At 43.8% G+C, this 26,755-nt stretch overlaps 1 protein-coding gene across 2 annotated transcripts in view; it reads right to left on the bottom strand.

The window, feature by feature from the left end:
- Nucleotides 1-2,775: 2,775 nt before the first annotated feature.
- LOC141069482 (catechol O-methyltransferase-like) overlaps nucleotides 2,776-26,755 on the bottom strand; it is a 56,924-nt gene continuing 32,944 nt past the window's right edge. For both annotated transcript variants that reach the window (XM_073559070.1, XM_073559071.1), the window contains exons 3-5: nucleotides 14,791-14,984; nucleotides 13,346-13,477; nucleotides 2,776-3,133 (exon numbers count right to left, since the gene is read on the bottom strand). In XM_073559070.1, coding sequence (XP_073415171.1) covers nucleotides 2,954-3,133; nucleotides 13,346-13,477; nucleotides 14,791-14,984 — 506 coding nt within the window. In that variant the 3' untranslated portion in view covers nucleotides 2,776-2,953. The remainder of the gene's footprint in view (nucleotides 3,134-13,345; nucleotides 13,478-14,790; nucleotides 14,985-26,755) is intronic.

Raw genomic sequence — 26,755 nt, forward strand, 5'->3', positions numbered from 1 at the left:
AGGCGGCCTGTAGTAAATGCCTACAATGGTGTCCTTTCCATTGTTCTGTCCTTGTATTCTTACCCAAACAGTTTCCACAGAACTCCCAGTCTCTGAAGCTTCAATCTCTGTGCAGATATACGCATTTCTAACATACAATGCGACACCCCCTCCTCGTTTATCAAGTCTGTTTCTTGCAAATAAGTTGTATCCTTCTAGTCTTGTATTCCAATCATGTGTATTGTCCCACCAAGTTTCAGTGATTCCAATGACATCATATTTCTTTTCCTGTGTTAGTAGTTCCAATTCTCCTTGTTTGTTGCCCATGCTTTGTGCATTAGTATAGAAGCATTTTAGTTTGTGATTGGTTTCTCTTTCTCCAATATTTTTATTAATTAGATTCTTTCGTCTTTGTTCTTCCTTTCCACTTCTAATAGCAGAGTTCTCAATAGCATTTGTCAGGTGTATGGCTTTTTCTGGTCTTTTGCTTCCCTTCCCATGTTGTTCTAGTTTAAAGCTCTCCTTACAAGTGTAGCAAGGCGACTTCCAAATACCTGCTTTCCAGTCAAATACATGCTTTACCATATGTCACGGTTTGCATGTTTATAACATGTTTGAAGATTATGATGCCAAAACGTTAGGTGTTTCCATTATTTTGTCCATCCCCTGTATATATACACATACACACACTACCGTTCAAAAGTTTAGGGTCACTTTGAAATTTCCTTATTTTTGAAAGAAAAGCACAGTTTTTTCCAATGAAGCTAACAGGGAATGATTCAGAAATATATTCTATACATTGTTAATGTGGTAAATGACTATTCTAGCTGCAAACGTCTGGTTTGTAATGCAATATCTTCATAGGAGTATAGAGGCCCATTTCAAACAACCATCACGCCAGTGTTCTTATGATAGTTTGTGTTTGCTAACTGTGTAAGAAGGCTAATGGATAGTTAGAATACCCTTGAAAACCCTTGTGCAAGTATGTTAGCACAGCTGAAAACAGTTTGGCTGATTAGAGAAGCTATAAACCTGACCTTCCTTTGATTCCATGTGAGAAATTGTCAAGAAACTGAAGATTTCCTACAACGGTGTTTACTACTCCCTTCAGAGGAGAGCACAAACAGGCTCTATCCAGAGTAGAAAGAGAAGTGGGAGGCCCCGCTGCACAACTGAGCAACAAGCACATTAGAGTCTGTAGTTTGAGAAATCGATGCTTCACAGGTCCTCAACTGGCAGCTTCATTAAATAGTACACGCAAAATGCCAGTGTCAACGTCTACAGTGAAGAGGCGACTCCGGAATGTTGGCCTTCAGTGCAGAGTGGCAAAGAAAAAGCCATATCTGAGACTGGCTAATAAAAGGAAAAGATTAATATGGGCAAAAGAACATAGACATTGGACAGAGGAAAATTGGAAAGAAAGTGTTAGGCCAAGTTCACATAGCGTCAATGCAGTCCGTTCAACGCATAGCATTGGTGGTCTGCGTTAACGCTACTCCCTAACGCGATCGCGCTACCGCAGATGCTCCATCTGCGCTAGCAGCGACGGACCCTGGGGCGCTGCAGACCGCGTCCGAGGGTACGTCACAGAATGATGGCACCTCGCTAATGCATGCAGATTATGACATGCATTAGCAATGCGCTTGTCTATAGCAGTGTATAGCGTTAATTCCGCTATGTAACGGATGCGTTAAACGCACCCCTCTAATGCAATATGAACCCAGCCTTATGAACAGACAAATCAAGTTTGAGATGTTTGGATCACACAGAAAAACATTTGTGAGATGCAGAACAACTGAAAAGATACTGGAAAAGTGCCTAACGCCATCTGTCAAGCATGGTGGAGGTAATGTGATGGTCTGGGGTTGCTTTGGTGCTGGTAAAGTGGGAGATTTGTACAAGGTAAAAGGGATTTTGCAACGCCATGCCATACCCTGTGGACAGCGCTGGATTGGAACCAATTTCAGCCTACAACAGGACAATGACCCAAAGCACGCCTCCAAATTATGCAAGAACTATTTATGGAAGAAGCAGGCAGCTGGTATTCTATCTGTAATGGAGTGGCCAGCGTAGTCACCAGATCTCAACCCCATTGAGCTGTTGTGGGAGCAGCTTGACCGTATGGTTCGCAAAAAGTGCCCATCAAGCCAAACCAACTTGTGGGAGGGGCTTCTGGAAGCATGGGGTGAAATTTCCCCAGATTGCCACAGCAAGTTAACTGCTAGAATGCCAAAGGTCTGCAATGCTGTAATTGCTGCAAAGGGAGCATTCTTTGACGAAAGCAAAGTTTGAAGGAGAAAATTGTTTCAAATAAAAATCTTTTTTTCGAACCTCGTCAATGTCTGGACTAGATTTTAAATTAATTTGGCAACTCGTATGAGTTTTCATGGAAAACACAAAATTGGGCGACCCCAAACTTTTGAATGGTAGTGTATATATTTTCAGGTTTATCAACCTTTGAAATATATATTAAAATTGTGCACATACATATACACATCACATCACACAGAGGGCTCTGTTCACGTGTCCTTAGTTTCCACAATGCTACCCCATCATAGGAGGAGTGTAGCAAGTATGACATGACTGATTCACTCTCCTGAAGTACAACAACTATTCCAGACTGACCCTATTCACTATAATGGAGGGAGGATTCCTGTTGCAGTGTCTCTTAAAGAACAAATGAAAACAACATGCTCCCATTATTTTTAACTAGATCTGTGACAGACTGAACATTGTTATCTACTGAAAATGTATGTCCCAAGCCCTCAAAAGGAATAAAAATAGATGGAATCAGAGTGCAGTGATTTACTATCGATTCACTGTTTATTTGACACAAATCTGTGAGAAAAATTACAGTAAAAGGTAAAAAATTGATTAGTACTGACAGACAACGTTTATATAACCATGTCTTGACATTTTTTTTCTTTAATTTTATTTTAAACACAATTAATTGCATCCCAGTGGTTCTGTTTAATTAGCCCTTAAAAACTGCCTTTTCCAAGGCATCCTCCTTGTCTCTGTATTCGACATGAGATGGGTAGTTGGTGCAGTCATAGCGTCCACATGTCCTGACATATTCAAGGAAGTCTGGAGCCCCAGGACACACAACGTTGTCTGCTAGAATCACAGATCCCGTCTTGATCACACCACATTCCTGTTCAAGTAGCAGAAGAAGACACAATTATATGTATAAATAGTCATAAAAGAATACAATGCACTAGAGCAAATGGTTACTGCGTTTTATGTCAAGTAAGGCTGTGAAACATGAACCATCCTCACACCAAAAGACCTATCCTGACTTCCCGGCCTCTAGACCTGAGCTACCTGCCTCCTACAGGCCCATGATGTACAGTAGTTAGCTAAGGAAGCCAATGCATTAAGGCAAGGTTTCCTTATGTGAGGATGGTCCATTTTAAACAGATGTGGCCTAATTTAGAATTAAATGATTAATCATACTCAAATTTTACAGTGAGCTTAAAGGGTTTTTCCCCATGAACTAAAGGTTCATTTTAATCAAAAGATCTTGGAATAATAACACATCCAATTGTGGAAGTTTTTAACAAAAAATGTTCCTGTGCTGAGATACTCTTATAACTGTGCCCCTGTTGTGTTCTGTGTAATGGCTGTGTCTGACCATGCAGGAACATGGTCTGATCACACCACAGCTCCTGGGCAGGGGAGGAAGGAAAAGAGACTACAGACAGGACAGCATGGGATCAAAGCTTATTCTTTTTGTGAAGCAAAACATTTCCCTGCCTCTTTTTAAATGTTTTACTTTAAAAAAAAAAAAAAAATCAGCTGTGATCCCGTGCTGTAATGTCTGTACACTCTTCCTTCCTCCTCTGCCCAGGAGCTGCGATATGAAAAAAAACAGGCATAAGCATAACAGACTTAAAAAAGTCACAAATGAAATGAAGAATTTGGCGCAAATGAAAAACAGGCTTAAGGCACAAATGCAATAATGAATGAATCAAGTAATGAACTGGGCAGTATATGTACAGTGGTATGTAAAAGTTTGGACACCCCTGGTCAAAATTATTGTTATTGTGAACAGTTAGGCAAAGTTGAAGATGACATTTCCAAATAAATACATTGTCATTTTTTTTTTCATTTTATAATTGGCAAAAAGGAAAATGGGCCAATGCAAAGATTTGTGTGCTCAGATAACTTTGATAACAAGGTTTCAGACCTGAATTAGCCTGCTCAGGTTATGGCTTGTTCACCATCTTTTATAAAGGCCAAGTGATGCAAATTTCCCAACTTTACAAAAACCCAGCCTCCTCAAACCTTGTACCAAAAAACAGCAGACACTCAGAAAATAAAAATGGTGGAGGCCCAGAAAGCAGGAAAAGGCTACAAGAAGATGGCAAAGCATTTAATTTGCTCTTTCCTCAGTTTGAAATGTAATTAAAAAATGGCCAAGCAAAATTTCAGTGAGAGCTGCTTGTAGGATTGCTAGACAGACAAGTCAGAACCCCAGCTTGACTGCATAAGACCTTCAGAAAGATTTAGAAGAGTCTGGGGTTATGTTACATTGTTCTACAGTTCAGAAACACCTACACAAATATGGCCTTCATGGAAGAGTCATCAGAAGAAAACCTGTCCTGCGTCCTCACCATTAAATGCAGCTTCAGAGGTATGCAAGAGAACATCTAAATAAGCCTGATGCATTTTTGAAACAAGTCCTGTGGATCGATGAGGTTAACATAGAACTCTCTGGGCACAATGATCAAAGCTATGTGTGGAAAAAAGGGCACAGAATTTCAGTGAAAAAAAAAAAAACATTCATGATACGGCACAGAAGAATATGGAACGGGTTCACAAAATACTGAAGGTGATATAATCACTCAAAAGATTAGTGATTTCTAGAGGCATGGAATGGTGGACACTCTTCCCCAGACAAATCTTTTGAGTGATGTATATTGCCTTCGGTATTTGGAGAGATCGTTCCATATTCTTCTATGCCGTACCATGAATGTAGCTTCTATGTGGTAATTATGTAGGTGGTAAAAGGGTTTCAGACACACCACTTACCATAAGCTACATTAGCAGTATGAATGTCTAACTACATTATAAAGTTGAATTTTTGTTTAGTAGACATAATACCTAGTGTGCAAATGCATATTAAAATATCTGGCTTTCTATTAATTAGTCGGACAGAGATTCAGCTCTTTTGCCTCATGTAGATCTGATTTGAGTTATAATATTATAAGATACATAGGTACTCTTGCACACGGTGTTGTAATATACACAACACTCTCAGAAACACCCAGATTCACTTCTGATTTCTATACTGTAGTGAGTGTTCTTAGGCTAGTTTCACACTAGCGTTTATTCGACGCAGCGCACGGCGCCGCAAGCCCGGCTCCCTGCCCGCCCCATCCGGTCATCGCCGCCTACTATCGCACATGGACGCTTGCGATCTGCGCACCCTATCTTTAGCATAGGGTGCGCAGATCGTGCGCTGGCCGTGCGCTAGGATTTTGGCGTGCGCTGCGCACTTTTGAAGGTGCGCCCGTGCGCGCCGAACGCACCATGTTGCATTTCGGCGCACCTTCAAAAGTGCGCAGCGCACGCCAAAATCCTACTACCGCACGGCCAGCGCACGATCTGCGCCACCTATGCTAAATATAGGGTGCGCAGATCGCAAGCATCCTTGTGCGATAGTAGGCGGCGATGACCGGATGGGGCGGGCAGGGAGCCGGCAGGGGGCGGGACTTGCAGCGCCGTGCGCTGCGTCAAATAAACGTTAGTGTGAAACTAGCCTTATATATTCCTGCAATAGAGGTATCGCATGTGGAGTATACCAGTTGTCAGGAGTATTTATTTATGCATTTACTGGAGAGACTAATGGTCCTCTTTAGGTCATAGCATTGAATTCACAACTATATATCTAGCGTTTATACCACATGAATGTATTGTTTGTCCTTGCACTTTGGTTTTATGTGATGATTTATTTTTTATTTTATCATTAAAAGTTATATTTTAACCCAAACACTGCATATCTCAAATAGAAGCATACTGAACCCGCTGGAGAGCATTGTAATTACAGCCATAGCAGTGGTTACAATGCAAAATAAAAGAGCATGGATTTAGTCAAACTACTTGTGCGGGACAGTAGTGGAGCGGATCTCTCCATCCACTCCGGATCTTGGGGTTGGTCCAAGTCACGATTCACATTTAAACTTTCAGTTAGCGTTTTGGTGTGTCAGTGTTTGGTTTGCAAGCATCGGAGCATGAGGCGTCTGTGTGAGACTGAGCAGAGCCACTGATGTACCCACGGCAAAGGATTTGAAACGGACTGTTATGGATGATCCAGATGCGAACCGGAGCATGAAGTTTGAGTTATTTTGTAAGTTGTCAAAATAAAAGACATTTAAGTTGGACTAACCTGGGTTACTGCCTCTTTACCACACTGTTGTGAAAGCCGCTGCATTACAATGGCTTAACTTCAAAATATCAGTGCATGCAAAAAAAAACAAATCTCACACAACTGGAAGTATTTTCCAAGGAGAAATAGATGAAATTACCTCAAACAAGAATTGAAAGATTCTTGGCTGGCTACAAAAAAAAGTTTACAAGCTGTGATACTTTGAAAAGGGGGTGCTACTAGGTACTAACAATGTAGGGTGCCCAAACTTTTGTATCTGCCAATTTTTATTTTTGTAATTTTCAAAACGTAAGACATGAAATTAAAGAGTGGGTACGAAAAGCATTCATACCCCTTTAAATTTTTCACTCTTTGTTTCATTGCAGCTATTTGGTAAATTCAAAAAAGTTCATTTTTTTCTCATTAATATACACTGCACCCCATCTTAACTGAAAAAAAAACAGAAATGTAGAAATTTTTGCAAATTTATTAAAAAAGAAAAACTGAAATATCACATGGTTATAAGTATTCAGACCCTTTGCTCAGATACTCATATTTAAGTCACATGCTGTCCATTTCCTTGTGATCCTCCATGAGATGGTTCTACTCCTTCATTGGAGTCCAGCTGTGTTTCATTAAACTGATAGGAATTGATTTGTAAAGTAACACACCTGTCTTATGCGGAGCCAGGATCCGATCCATCGCCCTCTGGAAGGTGACTGGAGCACCCTGCAGACCGAAGAGCATCCTGGTGTATTGAAAACACTCATCAGGCGTTGAGAAGGCCATCTTCTCCTTGGCACTCTGGGACATGGGTAGCTGCCAAAAGCCCTTTGTAGAGGGTTGTAATGTATCTCATGGGTCCCAGTCTCTCAATGGGTTCGTCCACACGAGGCATCAGGTAAGCGTCAAAACTAGAGACTTCAGCTTGTGGTAGTCGTTGCAAAACCGACACTCAGGCTGAGTTCACACGTGGCGTTTTTTTCGCGTTTCCGCGGCGGTTTTAACCGCGCGATTTTGCCGCGAAAAATAAGCATCCCATGCATTCCTATGGGATTCCGCAATGCTGTACTAATGCTGCGGCTTTTACCGCGGCGGAATCGCTTTGCGGTAAAAACCGCAGCATGCTCATTAATTTGCGGAATCGCGGCGATCCCGCACCCATAGGAATGCATTGTTCCGCTTACCTCCCGCATGTGGCTGTGCACACCATGCGGAAAGTAAGCAGAACATTTGCGGATGGTACCCACGGTCCGGAGGAGAGGAGACTGTCCTCCGGGCTTTGGGTACCATATCCCTGTAAAAAATAGAATTTAAAAATAAAAAATATTGTTATTCTTACCTTCCGACGTCCCGCGCAGCCTTCCCGCCTCTCTCTACGCTCCCGGTCCCAGTAATCCTTTGTGAAAATGCCCGCGATGGCGTCCGTTCTCACGGGATCGCGAAGTCTCGCGGTCATTTGCGCGACGTCATCGCGAATTACCGCGAGACGTCGCGATCCCGCGAGAACTGACGTCATCGCGGACATTTTCGCAAAGGATTACTGGGAACGGATGCGCGGGACGTCGGAGGGTAAGAATAACACCATTTTTTATTTTTTTTTTTACATTCTATCTTTTACTATTGATGCCGCATAGGCAGCCTCAGTAGTAAAAAGTTGGTCACACTTGTCAAACACTATGTTTGACGAGTGTGACCAACCTGTCAATCAGTTCTCCAAGTGATGCTACAGATCGCTTGGAGAACGCTAGCATTTTGCAAGCTAAATACGCTTGCAAAATGCTAGTTTTTCCACGGGAAAATCGCGGGAATTTAAAATGCGATTTTCCCGCGGACTGGAATTCCGGAATTCTCGCGGTAATTTCCGCGAGAGTTCCGGTACGTGTGCACTTAGCCTCACTGTCAGGCTTCAGTACGAGAACGATGGGACTCGACCATCCACTTTTCGACTCCTTTATCACCCCGAGGTCTAATATCCTCTTCATCTCATTGGATATCATCTCTCTCTGTGCTTCTGGAATCCTATAGGGCTTGAGGTTCAACCTTACATGCGGTTCCATCAACACATCAAGTTCGACCACCTGCATTTTCCCCGGCAACTTTGAGAATAGGTCCTAGTTCCGCTGCAACAGCTTCTGACACTGTTGCCTCTGGGTCGGCATCAGGGTCTCTGCAATGGTGACATCATCCACGGTGACTTTTGGACTAGCTTCCAGGCAAGGGGTGTCCAGCGGTTCTTGGTCTTGCCAGGATTTGAGCAAATTCACGTGATAAGACTTGGTGCAGCTTCCTTCGCCCCGGCTGGTGTACTTTATAATTAACTTTGCTCAGTTTTTCCACCACCTTGTATGGGCCTTGCCACTTGGCTAGGAACTTGCTCTACACCATAGGTATAACCACTACCACACGGTCCCGGGCTGGAACTGCCTCAGCCTCGATGATTGGTTATATACCCTTGCCTGTGCCTCGAGAAGATGCTCCTTCACGACAGGCATCACTTTTGCCATTCTCTCCTGCAGCTGGGCAATATGCTTTATGATGCTCTTGTGTGGCGTGACCTCAGCTTCCCATGTTTCTTTAGTGATGTCCAGGAGCCCTTGCGGATGTCGACCATACAGAAGCTCAAACGGCGAGAAGCCAGTAGAGGCCTGGGGCACTTCCCTGATGGAAAAGAGCAAAAATGGAGGCGGTAGTCCCAGTCTCGACCGTCATTCTCAGTGACCTTTTTGAGCATAGTTTTCAAGGTTTTGTTGAAGCGTTCTACTAGGCCGTTGGTCTGTGGATGGTACACTGAGGTTTGCAGCTAGGCAATCTGTAGTACCCTTCACAGTTACTTCATTACCTTGCTCATGAAGGGGGTTCCCTGGTCTGTCAAAATCTCCTTTGGCAGGCCTTTCCTAGTTACTGTGCACAATCCTGCTAACAGGTTCCGTTTAATTACATCTCAGTTATCTCATTCTAAATCAAACAGTGTCATGCAGAGTCCAAATCACAAAGATTCGGTCACTGTCGAAATATCTCTGGACCTAACTACATATGAGACCTATTACTTGATAAAGCAATAAAATGACATGGCAAAAATTATATAATTAAAATAAAATGGTAAATTACCAATCAATATTCATCAATTCAATAATGCCTATAAATATTTGCATAATTTATAATGGTTTATGATATTATTGTACAGCATTAGCTTTAGCATATTAGTGTATTTTAGCTATTGTTATTTATTGCATTAGTGACACTTTTTTTTTTCCATCTATTCCTTACAAAACAGCTGCAATAATTAATGATTTTTCCAAATCAACTTGTAGGCTCTGGTAACATGTGCTTTAATATATGCTTTTTAATAATTCAGGGCTGTGGGGTCGGAGTCGTGGAGTCGGAGCTCATTTTGGTGGAGTCGGTATAAAATGGTCCGACTCCTAAAATATATAATAAATTGGGTACAGTAGTTCAATGCAGAATGTGCTGAATATTTTTTCATAGGAATTTGGGAAAGTTATGAAATGTCCTATAAATGGCTGTTCTATTCCTGATCTAAGGCTACATTCACACACAGCGTTTTTTGAGGATACGTTTTTTAGCTGCAAAAGCAGATCAGCTTTTTAAAAAACCGCATCACCTGAAAGGTTTTTGAGCTCATAGATAATGTTTTCAATAGCAAAATCAGATTAGAAATCTGCTCTATCTATCCATTTATCCATATCTGTCTATCCATATCTTATCTGTACCACAAAGAATGAAAGCCAAAGTAGCACAGACTAACACTCCTTTTTTCAGCACCAGTCAGGTATACCTCATAGCTGCCCAAAAGGACGCCCAGGACAGGCATTGCTCGTCTTCAGTAACACATCAAAATCAATTGATAGATGGAATAAATAGACTGCATTCACCACATCTTAAGGTGCAGGCTTTATTTTCAAGTGTAGGGGTGTGCAGTATAAGGTTCTGCAGCAGCTGAGGTGTGCAGTATGAGATTCTGCGGAACAGTATGAGGTTCTGCCCCCCCCCCCAGTTTTGATCCTGGCTAAAAGCGTTTCTTATAGATATGGCGAACCCTCAGGTAACCCTAAATGAAGGTCAATGGACACAGGTGGCTGAATTGAAGGAATTGCTTAATCACCTATATACCGTGACTAAGAAATTACAAGCTGAGGGTTTAACTCCTGGCATTTTCATAAGGGAGTGGAAGAACTTGCTATTTTGCCTGTCCCAAAGAGGAGATTTAATCGCAGATGGCATTTCTGCTTCAATGAAACGGAGAGAGAGACAGCTAATTTTTCTGGCAGCTGTTTATGTGGACCCAAGTCATCGTATATTGCTTGATGATCAACAGCTTACTAAAGGAAAAGAAGCTCTGACTGAGGTAGCAGTTAGGATGAGTGGCCTACAGGAGGACTGCCAGGCGCAAGAAGACTTATCTTGCCATATCTTCATTCTCATCAGATGAGGAGTTTGACTTTGACAAGTATTTGGATGATATGGAGCAGGCAAAGCGTTGCAAGGAAAAAGATTTCATTCCGTCTCCTATAGCAAGCAGATTGACCATATTTCAGAAAAATGTTTCACTTGCTCTCAAAGAAAAAGAAAAATTCAACCGCTCATCAAAACTGACTGTGCATGAGGCAATTCCTTTATACTTGGAAATTGTTAGAGATGTTGCCCATGTGGTTACGGCTTTGCCTCCAACCCAAGTTAGTGTAGAGAGGTTGTTCTCTGGCCTTAAAATTATTAGGTCAGATTTGAGGTCATCTATGAAGGAGGATCTGATGGAGGCAATTCTATTTCTTAGAACAAATTCATAGACAGCACAAATGTTATTTAGTATGTTTTTGTTGAAAACTGTTTTTTGCCACTGACATAGTTTATTACATAGTGATATATATATATATATATATATATACACTGTATGTATATATATATATATATATATATATATATATATGTAATCGATATTACATAGTGTATTGCATATTTACATATTTACAATTTATTACAGTTTTTTGTGTTCTAACGTTGTATTCCAATAAATATATATTATGTTCTATCTAAATGTCTTGATTATTGTATCATAAAAATGATTAAATGTCTGATGTTCACATTGTACTACAATAAATTTTTCACTTAAATATAAGCAATATATGTCGGGAGTCGGAGTCGTGGAGTCGGTGGAAGGGAAATTGAGGAGTCGGAGTCGCAGGTTTGGCTTACCGACTCCACAGCCCTGCTTTTTATGCCAGAATTTAAATTTGCATACATGAGCCAATCTTTGGAGAAGGGTGCAGGCATCAGGAACATACATCGCTAACTAAAGAGAACATAAGAGCGCATGACATCTAGAAGTCCGCATAAATAATTTTGTATGACAGCAAGCGCTGTGGCCTATGGTGATGCCAACCATGACATGGAGGCGCTGCCTCTCCTCTCGCTATGATGTGGTATGCATAGAGCTAGTGTGCTGTCAGTCTTATGATGCAACTCTTCCACAAAGGAATTGACAGAACCAGAGAGACATCACAATAAGATCATAACCAAGCCTTTAGAAGCCTAGCAGCTCAACTCGTGTTCAGCATAGGCCTGTTTCACACATACGTTTTTTTACATCAGCTGCAATCCGCGAAAATGGCGGGACACGGATCCGCAAATGTTTTGAAAGCAACGTGTGCTACCGGACCGTTGCTTTGACGGATCCAGGGAAGGCAGAAATTTCAAGGAACCCGTGAGAGAGAGAGAATTTTTACCAGCCGCCAGAACGGGATTTAGGGTTAAATTTCCGGCAAAGGCAATGCTTCCGGGCATGCGCAGTGACAAATGCGGATCCGGCCAGCCTAAAAAAAAGTTTCATTGTCCGTCCTGTCATGTCAGCGGACGCCAAAATTTTGGCGGATTCGTAAAAAAACGGATCCAACGGATGACCATCCGTCAAGATCCGCCGATAATGCAAGTCAATGGGGAAAAAAACGGATCCGCCAAGGAAAATGGCGGATCTGTTTTTTTTGCAAAACGGCAGATTTTGACTGATGGAGACAAACGGATGTGTGAAACAGGCCATAGCCACTTTTTGCTCGAAGACACCACCACCATTATGTGGTGAAACATGTCAGGTGGCCATAAGTGATTATTAAATGCAGGCACCTGATCCGTATGCCCTGGTACAAAGCTAACTTATGAATTCCAAATGTAGCTAAACTTAATATTTACCATAGATTCAGAGACAATCATTTCGGAATACAAACCGTTGCACCAGGAAACGTCCTTCAATAATATTATCGAGGAATAACTTTCAATTCCTAAGTTTAGCTACGCAGATTGGTTCACTGATCCATACTGTATATTCAGGAATACAATTGGGAATTGGTGTTAGCTTTGTGTCAGGGTATACAGATCCCTAGCTCAGAGGAGGCCTGGCTTGACACAGAGAGATAAGACACAAGAGGTTAGGACCATCCATATAAAAGGTACGCCTTCATGCGGTTGGATGGCTTTTACACTTTTTGATCAAAAAATGTTAACTAAGCGCCTTATGTTTTTAACGTGAATAGCAATGATGGAATTCATGTATTTATTCATTGCAGTGTGCTGACACATAGTGTATGTATATATTATATATATGTTTCCATATTGGTTGCAGTGCATCAGTACACCTGTACATTATTTAATACTAAAGGTGTGCAGGTCCTTTTTATTTTCCTTGTTTTTGTAGAGAATCTATCACATCTCAATATAAACATTCCCAAACTATGCGATATAGACAAACACTGAGCAAGATGTGCCAAAATTCGGGCTCAATTTGCTTGTAAACTGGCTACATGCTTTCACTGCCTTTATTTCATGCCCTACTAGGCAGTTTATTAAAAAATAAAAAGTGCTAAGGAAAGGGGACTTTCCACATTTCTTTGCATTGCTTTTCTGTGTCTTTTTTGTAGCAAAAAATGCTGTGGCCAGAGTTTAGTTGGCAATATTCATTAGCGGTTACAAAAAAACCCTACTCACCTCAAGTAATTTGGTGTCGGATGCATAGTGCTCCTTGAAATGATCCATGAATACAAAGTCCACATGATCCACACCAATCTTTGCTTTCAGGCTCGGAATGATTTCCTCTGTGGAGCCCTGCAGGATCTCTACCTATGGAAAACAAAATTTCGATTTACTTTCTATGCATCTTTATATCTAAAATATTTGGTTAGTCTAAGGTGGCCTAACAATCATCTTAGACTTATGCATAGAAATTGCTCATTATTTAATATGCAATAACTACTCTTCTGAGTAAGAAAATTACCTATTACAATGAAGAAAATCACAAAATTCTATATGCTGATTTTTTTGGATTGCTTTTTGAAAACATGGTGTTATCAGAGCCATTATATATGGGAGGTCACATTCACATGTTCAGTATTTGGACAGTATTTTACATCAGTATTTGTAAGCCAAAACCAAGAGTGGACCAATCTTTAAAAAAAAAGTATAATGGAAACACGTCACCCACTTCTGTATTTTTGATCAACCTCTGATTTTGAATTACAAATACTGATGTGAATTACTGATCAAAATACTGTTGTGTGAACGTAGCAATAGGGCACAATCAAATGTCAGTATTACACAGAGAATCGCATTGCAATGCATGGACTGACCGGCGGCTCTCCTGACCTGAGTGTGACAGCTTCATGTATTTCTATGCTGCTGTCATGCTCGGGTCAGGAGAGCCGCCGGCAAGTCCGTGCACTGCGATGCAATAGTCATCTGCGTTATGCGACCGTCTGACTGTGTCCTTAGGCATTTTTCAGATGCCATTTCTGCAAATAATGCTAAGTGCTATATACTAGATATAAGACATACACAAATCTGCCAAAATTTGAATTTGGTAAATTAGCGCAAAATCGTCTATGGAATTCAAAGGTATTCAAATAAGCCGTGATTGCCATTTAAAAAACACAATGTTCTAAGATCTCTACAAGGCATAATAAGCGGATTTGACAAGAAGAGTTTAAAATAAATAAAAATTCATATCACAGCCCTTCAATTGTCACTGCTGCTTCAGCTCCCTGCCGATCCTCCGCTGGCTCCTTATACTCCTCCGCTCTGGCCACTTCTTGGCTGTCACAGGGTAGGCCCTGACATGCAAAAGTACTAGCAAATAGTGAAAAGGACATTGGCCCTGGAAAGGAGCTGGGACTTAGAAAAGCAACGTAGGACTAAAGTCCAGCGCTAAGGCAGGCAACTATTATTTTTTATTGTTCTAAACTCCACCTCTGACCAAAAGACTACATCAAAATGGTGAGTGGCTGGCCGCCATTTAGCTGGATTCGCACAAAATTAAAATTCTACAGAATCCACAAATATTGGTAAATTCTAACTGAAAAATTTAGAATCAATTTACTCCCACTTATTAGATATAATGTAGTCTATACTTTACAGATTTTATGCTACTTAAGGAGAACCTTATCTTGCACGCCAGCAAACTTTATCATCTCTTTGGCCACAGCAGCATATTCTGGATTCATTTCCACAGTAAACAGACGACATCCTGGCTTCAGTAAACGGGATATCCGGATAGCAGAATAACCACAGTATGTGCCAAGCTCTAGAGTCGTGGTTGGATTTGTCTCTATGACCACATTATCCAGAATCAGACCTGAAATAAAAATTGTGTAATTGAAAGGTAGTCATCAGATTTTTCAATGAAGAAAATCCACATAATTTGTATTAGCTAATAATTATCTCCCCTCAGGCTGTGTGCCCAGGTTGTGTTTTTTAAGCATTTCCGCCGTGTTTTTGCCGCTGTGGAAACGCTTAAAAAACGCTAACAAAACGCATCCCATGCAATCCTATGGGATTCCGCAGTTGCTGTGCCAATGCTGCAGCTTTTTCAGTTTCAGAATCGCATAGCGACCGCTACATCATCAAAGGTCATTCTCGCAAAGCACGCCCGGGAATGGAACCTGCCTGCAGCGTCGTTGAGGACCGGGATCGCCGCTGAGGAGATCAGGGGTCGCCAGGAGGTGAGTATATCCATATTTTTTATTATTTTTAACATTCTATCTTTTACTATTGATGCTGCATAGGCAGCATCAATAGTAAAAAGTTGGTCACACTTTTCAAGCACTATGCTTGACAAGTGTGACCAACCTGTCAATCACTTTTCCAAGCGATGCTTCAAATCGCTTGGAAAAGCACTAGCATTTGGCAAGCTAAAAACGCTTGCAAAATGCTTGTGTTTTGCGGGAAAACACATGTGAATTACGCATGTGTTTTACCCACGGCGGGGAGTTGCAGAAATGCTGAGGACAATTCCGCCGCATTTCTGCAATGTGGGCACATAGCCTGTCTTTTGCTTAAGAGTGCAGAGTTGCAAACTCCCTAGCAGGATAAAACTGGGTTCAGTTATACTGTTTATACTGATACTCATCCAATCCTGTTGAAGTAGGTTGATTAATCCAACATACAGTGGGATGTAAAAGTTTGCCACCCCTGGTCAAACTGACTGTTATAGTAAACAGTTAAGAAAGTTGAAGATGAAATGATCTCTGAAAAGCCTTAAGTTAAAGATGACACATTTCCTTTGCATTTTAGGCAAAAAAAAATTGGTCATTTGTTTTCATTTTAAAAACTATATAAAGGAAAATGGGAAAAGTCGTAGTTACTCACCGGTTAACGGTGTTTTTCGGAGTCCATGACAGCACTACCTGAGAGAGGGGATCCGCCCTTTAGGAACAGGAAACCTACAGATACAAAAAGGCGGCACCTCTCCCACGCATCAGTTGGATTACAGAGCACAAGAGGACCACAACGGTTAATAGCATAATTTATATACAATACTTTACACGACTATTTAAATTACCCGTGTACCTATAAGGGGAAGAAGTGCACACCCAAAATTTTAAACTAAAGGGAGGGAATATACGGGTGCTGTCATGGACTCCGAAAAACACCGTTAACCGGTGAGTAACTACGACTTTCTTCGGTCGTCCATGACAGCACCACCTGAGAGAATTACAGAGAGTAATAACTATTTAGGGAGGGACTACAGCCTGCAGTACCCTTAAACCAAAAGAGAGGTCTGTGGAAGCACCCAAGTCTAGCCTATAATGACTATAAAAGGTGCTCGGAGAGGACCAAGTAGCCGCCTTACATATCTGGTCGATGGAGACTTCTGATCTCTCGGCCCACGAGGTCGCCATGGCTCTGGTGGAATGCGCCCTCAGCTTTCCGGGTGGCGACCTGCCTTTTGAGGTGTATGCTATTGAGATCGCCTCTCTAATCCACCTAGCTAGTGTGCTTTTTGACACTCTACAACCTTTCCTAGGGCCTTGATGGGAGACAAACAGGGCATTATCTTTTCTCCAGGGATCGGTAACTGCCAGATATTCTTTGAGGCATCTCCTAACATCTAGGGTGTGTAGTTTCTCTTCCTTCTCATTAGCTGGATTAGGGAGGAAGGATGGAAGGACTATCTCCTGTGTCCTGTGAAAGCTAGAAATTACCTTAGGTAAGTACGCCGGATCAGGTCTGAGTGTTACTCTATCGTCCTTAAACTGTATATAAGGAGGACGCCTAGATAATGCCTGGATGTCGCTCACCCTACGAGCTGAGGTTAGAGCTACCAGGAAGGCTACTTTAAGGGACAGGTTTTTTATGGAAGTTGATGAAATAGGTTCGAATGGAGCCTCTGTCATAGCCGTGAGGACTAGGTTTAAGTCCCACGGCATGAACCTATCTTTCACTATTGGCCTGGATCTACTTGCTGCTTTAATGAATCTACTGATCCAGTAATTACCCGCTATGTTGCAGCTAAAGAGGGCCCCCAAGGCTGATACCTGTACTTTAAGGGTACTGGTGGAAAGCCCCATATCCAGACCTTTGAAGAAACTCTAAGATCTGGTTTATAGGTGCTGAACCCCCAGCGACTATTACGGAGTTCTGAAGGAATCTCTTCCAAATCCTGACATAGATTTTGGTAGTGATGATTTTTCTACTTTTAAGTAGAGTGTTAATCAGGTCTGGGGAGAAGCCTTTATCTCTTAGCAATGTCCGTTCAAACTCCACGCCATCAGATGTAGGCCAGCCACCTGAGGATGGAAGACTGGGCCCTGGGATAGGAGATCCGGGATGTCTGGAACGACCCAAGGCTCGGACACCGACATGGTCCTGAGGCATGAGAACCATGCCCTCCTGGGCCAAAATGGAGCGATAACTATAACCCTCGCTCTGTCCCTCCTGATTTTTCTCAACACCAGGGGTAGTAGTGATAGGGGAGGGAAGGCGTATGCTAGCCTGAAGTCCCACTTTGTCAGAAAGGCATCTACCGCCAGGGGGTTCTCTCTGGGATTTAGGGAGCAGAACTGTCCTACTTTCCTGTTTGACATGGTAGCAAAGAGATCTACCTCTGGTTGACCCCATTTTTGTACAATCAGGTCGATGATGGAAGTTTTTAGGGACCATTCTCCTTGTCTTAGTAGATTGCGGCTTAAGAAATCTGCTGTGATATTTTCTTTCCCTTTTATATGTAGCGCTGTTAAAGATAGAAAATGCCGCTCTGCTAGCTGGAACAACCGTTCTGCCACATTCATCAGGGGTTTGGAACGAGTCCCGCCTTGGTGGTTGATATAAGCCACGGTGACCTGATTGTCGGAGAACACCCGCACATGATGGCCCTGTAGATACACAAGTAGTCTCTTAGCTGCCTGTTCTACTGCTGTCAACTCTTTCAGGTTAGATGACATCTCTATCTGATGATGCTCCCATAGGCCCTGGACCAGAATCTCACCCATATGGGCCCCCCAACCGGAAGGGCTAGCATCCGTGGTGATTATTCGGGATATGTCATACTCCCATGGAACCCCTCTGGATAAATTATCCTTGTCTAGCCACCACTCTAAGGACTCCCTTGTGTTCCGGGACAAGGTTAGCTGGCCCTCTAAGTAACCTCCGAGCACTCTTTGATGTACTAAAACTTCGCCCTGTAGTGTTCTTGAATGGAATTGGGCCCACTGGACAGCCGGGATACAGGAAGAAAGAGAACCCAGAAGGGACATGGCTTTCCTGAGGGACATGGTGGGGTTATTGGAAGCGTTCAGGACCTGATAGTGTAGGCGAACAAGCTTCTCCGGAGGCAGACGGCATTCCTGTTTCTCAGAATCTAGGATCAAGCCCAAGAATTGTTGGACTCTCATCGGTTGCAACCGAGATTTTTTAATGTTAAGCAGCCAACCTAACCCGTCTAAGGCAGACATTGCCCTTTGTAGCTGTTCCATACAATGTTTCACCGTTTTCCCTACAATCAGGAAGTCATCTAAGTAGGAAACTACTAGAATGTCTGATTCACGTAGATGGGCCATAACCTCCGCTACCACTTTAGTAAATACTCGGGGAGCGTCTGCCACCCCAAGGGGGAGGGCCGCATATTGGAAATGCTGAACTGACCCATCTAACTGAACCGCCACTCTGAGGAAACGCTGATGAGCTGCATGAATGGGTATATGGTAGTAAGCATCTTTTAAATCTAACACTACCATAAAGCAATTTTTAAACAGCATTTTTATTGATGAATTAATTGTCTCCATTTTAAACGGGCGTATGACCAGGAATTCGTTGAGGGACTTAAGATTTATTATAGTCCTAAAGGAGCCGTCTGGCTTGCGGACCAGGAACAGAGGGGAGTAGAAATCTTTTCCCCTTTCTCCTTCTGGAACCATAGTTAGGACCTTCTTGCGGCAAAGATCATGAACCTCGTCCTCCAGGGCAGCTTGTTCTGATGTGGAAGTCCTAAGCGGGGTGACCTTAAAACGATCTTGGGGGACCCGGGTGAACTCTAGTCGTAGACCTGCAGCTATCACCCCCAGTATCCAGCTACTACTAGAAATCCTAGACCAGGCTGGGTAGAAGGCAGCTAGTCTCCCCCTACCGGAGCAGCTAGTCATTGGGGCGGCTTTTTAGTGTCACGGGCTGGACCTTCCTGGCGCCCCCCACCTCCAAACATGAAACCTGTACCTCTCCTTTTCTTGTCATCCCATCTGCCCTGGTCCCTGGACGGCCTTCTACGGAAATATCCTTTCCTAGTAAAGGGACGTCTATAAGAAGAGTTCGGCAGACTGGGGAACTTCTTTTTATCATCCCCAGCCTTCTCTAAAAGTTCATCCAAAACGGGCCAAACAGATATTCCCCTTCGCATGGAATGGAGCAGAGTCGTGACCTGGCCTGGATATCTCCTGGCCAGCATTTTAACCAGAGAGCCCTTCGTGCTGCGTTAGAAAAACTCGCGGTCCTCGCCGCCATTCTCTCAGAGTCTGCTGAGGCATCAGCCAAAAAAGCGGCAGCACTTTGGATGATTGGTAGGGTTTTCCGGATGGATGCTCTTGAGGCTCAGTCCTTCAGTTGGGAATCCAGTTGATCTAGCCAGACCATCATGGATCTGGCCGTACATGTGGCAGCTATCGCTGGTCTTAGTGCGCCTGCTGACATCTCCCATGTTCCCTTTAGAAAGGAATCCGCTTTTTTATCCAGCGGGTCTTTTAAGGAGGCCATGTCATCGAATGGTATGGAGGATTTTTTGGAGGCTTTGGCTACTGCCGCGTCCAGCTTAGGGGCCTTATCCCATCTGTTTACCACTGGATCATCGAACGAGTACCTCCGCTTGAAGGCAGGTGGCAAGGAGCCCCTTTTTTCAGGTCTTTTCCATTCCCTATCTATCAGGCTCTGGACTTTGTCATTTAAAGGAAAGGCCCTGCGCTTTCTGGGATCTAGACCCCCGAACATCACGTCCTGTGCGGAAAGTTCTGGTTTTGCGTCTGCTACCCCCATGGTGGACCTCATTGCTTTAATCAGCCTATCCATTTGATCTAAGGGGAAGCAGAATCGGCTTGCGCCTTCCTCTGAAGACGACGAAGTGGAGGCCGGGGAATCTGAGGAGTCATCGTTCCAAGGAGCGGCTGAGGACTCCGAACCTGAGAGACTAATTTCTCTTACTTTAGAAGAATCCCTTTTAGATAGGGCCTTCATTTCCGACCTGATAATTTCCCTCAGGCTTGTGGTGAAGTCTGGCGTTTCTTCCGCTACCTGTATGGACGGGGGAGAGTGTAAGGGCCTGTCAATCTACCCCTGGGCTCCCGTCCCTATCCAACCCCTACCGTTTGTCGCACACATGGCTGACACAACTTTTTAGGGTGGCCGTCTGGCAAGGGGCAACTACAGAGGGCACATTCCCTGTGCTTCTGTTTTCCCGTAGCTTTCCTCCCCTGCGAAAAAAACATAAGGGAACACTGCATCAGGGTACATTCACAGAGATCTCTTACCCATGCAGATGAGGCAGGTACCGGATCACGGAGGGAGGCAGGAGGGTCCTTTATCCTGGAGGAACTTCTGTGGCTCTGTTCGCTTGGACGTTTCTGCTTTTTTTGCTGGCCACTCGCATGAGGCTTCACCGTGGCCTGTTTCTGTGGGCGCTCCTGTGCCTCGTCCTGCTGGGGGCTTCTGTCGTCTCCATTGCTGGGCCTTCAGAAGCACCCCAGCAGCGTCACCTTCTGTGCTTTTAAGGCCTCCCAGCCGGGTCAGCAGGGTTCTGGCGTGGCACCCCTCCTGGGACCCCCCCGCGACCTCCCCCCCGCCTGTACCGGCCACCCCCTCCCCGCCCCGGGTACCGCGCGCCACCCCGGGCCGCCGTGCACCCGCGGCGTGCACTGGAAAGCCGTCCGGCACCCGACTTCCGGTTTCGGAGTTCCCGGCCCCTTCCACTGCGTCACTTCCGCCGCTCATCAGTGCCCGTGGGAGCGCGCGGAAGGAGCCGGCACGGCGCCCCCGGCTCCGGTATGAGCGATGCCCCACGCGCGCGCCGACCTGCGCCCGCCGCCCGGATAGGAGAGGGGAACCGGACCCCCGGGGGAGAACGCACCAGGAGGGGCCCGGGGCATACATACTTGGTGCCCGCAACATGGAGGCGGCTGTCCACCGGACCCTGTGCTCCACCTGCTCCGACCACTGCCGTGGCAACCTACCCGGCCCCACCGTGGCGCTTCCAGGGACCCGAGCGTGACCGAGGTAGGAGAACCCCCCGCTACCTGAGTCGGTCAGCCGGCCTGGGAATCCCTCGACGACTCCATGATGGACGATCTGAAGGAAGTCCCGTCCTCTAGGAACAGGAAACCAACTGATGCGTAGGAGAGGTGCCGCCTTTTTGTATCTGTAGGTTTCCTGTTCCTAAAGGGCGGATCCCCTCTCTCAGGTGGTGCTGTCATGGACGACCGAAGAAACATTTGGGCACCCTTGGAGATTTATGTGCTCAGAAAACCTTGACCAACGATTCAGACCTTAAAGAGAACTTGTCACCCCCCCAGAGCGTTTTTAAGTAAAAGAGCCACCTTCAGCAGCACTAAGGCTGCATTCTGTAAAGGTGGCTCTTATGTTTCTGATCCCTAATAACACTGATATATTGACTTTTATAAATTGCGCGCCATACCTGTATTGAGTCCCAGAGGTATGGTGTCTGCCCCTGTGTCAGCCGCCTCCCAGCCGTCCATCATCCCCCTCTTGCGTCTGTGCGCCACCTCCTGTGTTGCTGTTACATGCCCGGCGCCTGCGCTGTGCCAACAGTTCTCGACATGTGCAGTGCGCGCTGCCCGTGTATTATGTATGTATTCACACTGTGGGGCTGGGAATCTGGCGCCTGCGCAGTGAGCATCTATATCTGCGCCTGCCCCCACCTCCCTCCTCCTCTTTCCTCCCTCAGCAGCGTTTGATGAGCTGAGCTCCCCAAATACAGTTCACTGGCAGGTCAGCTCATCAGCCACTGCCGAGGGAGGAAAGAGAAACAGCAACACAGGAGGTGGTGCACAGACGCAAGAGAGGGATGATGGATGGATGGCTGGCAGGCGGCTGACACAGGGGGAGACACCATACCTCTGGGACTCAATACAGGTATGGCGCGCAATTTAGAAAAGTCAATATTTCAGTGTTACTAAGGATCAGAAACATAAGAGCCACCTTAACAGAATGCAGCCTTAGTGCTGCTGAAGGTGGCTCTTTTACTTAAAAATGCCCTGGGGGGTGATAAGTTCCCTTTAATTAGCCTGTTAGGGTTATGAGTTGTTCACCATAATCGGAAAGGCCAGGTGATGCAAATTTCCAAGCTTTATAAAAACCCAGCCTACTCTGGACTCTTCTGAGCAGCTGCCTAGCACACTGAAAATGAAAATGGTGGAGGCATACAAGCAGGAGAAGGTTATAAGAAGATAGCAAAGAGTTTTCAAGTTGTTCTTTCCTTAGTTTGAAATGTAATAAAGAAATGTCGGTTAACAGGAACAGTGGAGATAAAGACAACATCTCAAAAACCAAGCAAAATTTCAGTGAGAGCTGCTCGTAGGATTGCTAAAGAGGCAAATCAGAACCCTCACTTGACTGCAAAAGACCTTCAGAAAGCTTTAGCAGACTCTAAAGTTGTAGTACATTGCTCTACTGTTCAGAGTCATCTGCACAAATATGGCCTTCATGGAAGAGTCATCAGAAGAAAACCTCTCCTACGTCCTCACCATAAAATTTGGCATCATAAGCATGCAAAAGAACATCTAAGCAAGTCTGACGCATATTAGAAACAAGACTTGTGGACTGATCAGGTTAAAATAAAACTCTTTTTCCTCAATTATCCAAGGCATGTGTGGAAAAAAGAACATCTTGACATCCATTAAACTTGGGGGTGGATCAATCATGCTTTGGGGTTGTGTTGCGGCATGAGGAACATTTCACGGGTAGAGGGAAGAATGGATTCAATGAAATGTCAACAAATTCTTGATCCAAACATAACACTGTCTGTAAAAAAGCTAAAGTTGAGAAGAGGAGGCTTCTACAAAAAGCTCAAGCTGAAGGTTTTACAATGGCCCTAACAGTGCCCTGATCTGAATAACATTGAAAATCTGTGGCTAGACTTCAAAATAGCAGTGCATGCAAGACGACCCAGGAATGCAGCAGCAAAAAAGGCAAATGCAATTCTAGGATGTATTAACAGAAGCATACAGTCTAGATCACGTGAAGTCATTATTGCCCTCTACTAATCTTTGGTCAGACCTCATCTGGAATATTGTGTCCAGTTTTGGGCACCACATTTTAAAAAAGACATCAACAAACTGGAGCAAGTTCAGAAAAGAGCGACCAGAATGGTGACCGGTCTGCAAACCCTGTCTTATGAGGAAAGGTTGCAGAATTTGGGAATGTTTAGTTTGCAAAAGAGAAGACTGAGAGGAGACTTAATAGCTGTCTACAAATATCTAAAGGGCTGTCACATTGTAGAAGGATCAACTTTATTCTCATTTGCACAAGGAAAGACTAGAAGCAATGGGATGAAACTGAATGGGAGGAGACACAGATTAGATATTAGGAAAAACTTTTGACAGTTAGAGTGATCAATGAGTGGAACAGGCTGCCACGAGAAGTGGTGAGTTCTCCTTCAATGGAAGTCTTCAAACAGAGGCTGGACATACATCTGACTGGGATGATTTAGCGAATCCTGCTTTGAGCAGGGGGTTGGACCAGATGGCCCAGGAGGTCCCTTCCAACTCTACGATTCTATGAATCTCACAGAACTGGAAGAATGTTCCAAGGAAAAATGGATGAAAATCCCTCAAATAAGAATTGAAACACTCTTGGCTGGCTACAAAAAGTATTTACAAGCTGTCATATTTTCAAAATGGGCTGCTACTAGGTACTAACCATGCAGGGTGCCCAAACTTTGCATTGGTTATTTTTCCTTTTTCTAATTTTTAAAATGTAAAAGATGAAAATATATATTAATTTTTTGCCTAAAATACAAAGGACATGTGTCATCTTTAACTTTAGGCCTTTTAGAGATCATTTCATTTTCAACTTTCTTAACTGTAAGGGTATGTGCACACTTTGCGGTTTCTGCTGCGTTTCCACAGCGGTTTTGGCTCTGCAGAAACGCAGCAGATTCTGCTGCATTGTACAGTACCTTTATTTCCTATGGAAATTTAAAAAAGCTGTGCACATGCTGCGTTTTTTTCCGCGCGGTTTTGCTGCGGTTTTCAAAACGCAGCATGTCAATTGTTTGGTGCAGAAATGCTGCAGTTTTACACCTCATCCATTATGAGGTGTAAAACCGCAGGGCAAAACCGCAGATAAACCGCAGGACTTTGTCCTGCAGATTTACCTGCGGTTTTCTCTACAAAATCCGCAGAGACAAAAAACTATGTGTGCACATACCCTAAGGAGTTTGTATGATCTCCCCATGCTTGCGTGGGTCTCCGCCGGGTACGGGCAGCAACGATAATCTATGTAAAGCGCTGCGGAATATATGATAGCGCTATATAAGCAAAGTATAATAAATAGCTGTTCACAATATCAGTAATTTTGATCAGGGGTGCCCAAACTATAACATGCCAATGTATGTATGGCAGTGAACTTTATCAGGGCCAGTGTTGGACTGAGGTTCCAAGGGCCACCACAAACATTGACTTTGGGGGGCCCACTTTTCACCTGCATACAAATATTACACGACTCTGGTTCACAAATTTACCTATATCTCTATATAATAATAAAATGGGTAGCTTGGTTAATGAATGAGATGCTGCTTTTTTTCTGTACAGAATGAATCAAGTGAATTATGACAAGTACTGCCCATACAGTAAGGTTGGGGGCCCAGATCTGCACAGGGGCCCACCGGGGGATTCCCCTGTTCCCCTCTGGGCCAGTCCGAGCCTGATCAGGGCCAAGTGAATGTCTAATAATGGTTCAAAGTTAATGGAATTCCAAAATATTTTTATGCAAAAATAATGTGGTTTTCGGACTAAAGACGCACCAGACCAGATGGTTTCTATGCGGTGGACTCCAGGAAAATGGCTGCTGTAGGTGGAGCATGCACAGATTGCAATCTCAGAAGCTGAGATCTCAGACCAAAGATTTCAATCTGTGCATGCGCCGCCTCTGGCAGCCATTTTCCTGGAGTCCACTGCATTGAAACCATGGAAGTGTGAAAGCTCCGGGCTTCACAAAATGCAAGAGCCCCTGCACCGCCCCCCACACATCATCCTACCAGCCTGGGACTAGCATCTTCGCCCCGCAGCGTCGCACCTCCGAACACCCAATCCCAACACAGGGCCCACAGCTTCACCTGCAGTATCACCCAATTCCTGCTGCCACCGCCCCTCTGGTAAGCTAGTCTGGTTCAGACTAAAAGTTTGGGGAAAAAAGTGAATCTTATGTTTTGAAAAATACAGTATGTGTTCTTGCACAAAAAAAATAGAAAGCTGAAAGAATTAACTTATCATATAAAATATTGTAGGGCATCACTTTCATGTTGCACTATAGATGCTTGAAATTGTTCCAGAAAATGAAGTATTTCTCCTCGAAAATTATTGCAATTACACAATGTTTTGTTATACATGTTTATTTCCCTTGTGTGTATTGAAAAAACAAAAAAATGAAAATATGGCAAATTGGACATAATTTTGATCAAAACTCCAAAAATGGTCCAAAAACTCCAAAACTGGTCTGGACAAAATGGTTGACACCCTCAATGTAATATTTGGTTTCACACCCAATAACTGCAATCCATTGCTTCCCATAACCATTAACAAGCTTTTTACACCTCTCAACTGGAATTTTGGACCACGCTTCCTTTGCACACTGCTTCAAGTCGCTCATATTTCAAGGGTGCCTTCTCCGAACAGCAATTTTCAGATTTCTCCACAGATGTTCAATGGAATTTAAACCTATTGCTGGCTACTTTAAAATTCTCCAGGGCTTTGTTTCCTTCCATTTCTGGGTGCTTCTTGAAGTATGTTTGGGGTCATTGTCCTGCTGAAAAACCCAAGACCTAGGATGCAAACTCAGCTTTCAGACACTGGGCACTACATAGCAAGCCAAAATTCTTTGGTAAGCTTCAGATTTCATGATGCCTTGCACACCGTCAAGCTACCCAGTCCCAGAGGCAGCAAAACAACCCCATAACATCTTTGAACCTCAACCATATTTGACTGTACGTACTGTGTCCTTTTCTTTGTAAGCCTCTTTCCATTTTCGGTAAACCGTAGAATGATGTGCTTCACCAAAAAGCTCTATCTTGGTCTTAGCTGTCCACAAGATGCTTTCCCAGAAGGATTTTAACTTACTCATGTACATTTTTACAATCTGGCTTTTTCATGCCTCTGTGTCAGCAGTGAGGTTCTCCTGCCATAGTTTCATCTTATTCAAATGTCGACAGCTGACACTGAAGCACTCTGTGGCTGCAGGACAGCTTCAATTTCTTTGGAACTTGATGGAGGCTGCTTATCCACCATCCAGACTATCCTGCTTTGCAACCTTTTCTCAATTTTTCTCTGCCATCCACATCCAGGGACATTGGCTACAGTGCCATGCGTTGTATACTTCTTGATTATGTTGAGGTGGACAAAGGAACATCCAGAC

This window comes from Dendrobates tinctorius, unplaced genomic scaffold (genome assembly GCF_039654945.1).
Source record: "Dendrobates tinctorius isolate UK_male_01 unplaced genomic scaffold, ASM3965494v1 ptg000265l, whole genome shotgun sequence".
Lineage (NCBI taxonomy): Eukaryota > Metazoa > Chordata > Amphibia > Anura > Dendrobatidae > Dendrobates > Dendrobates tinctorius.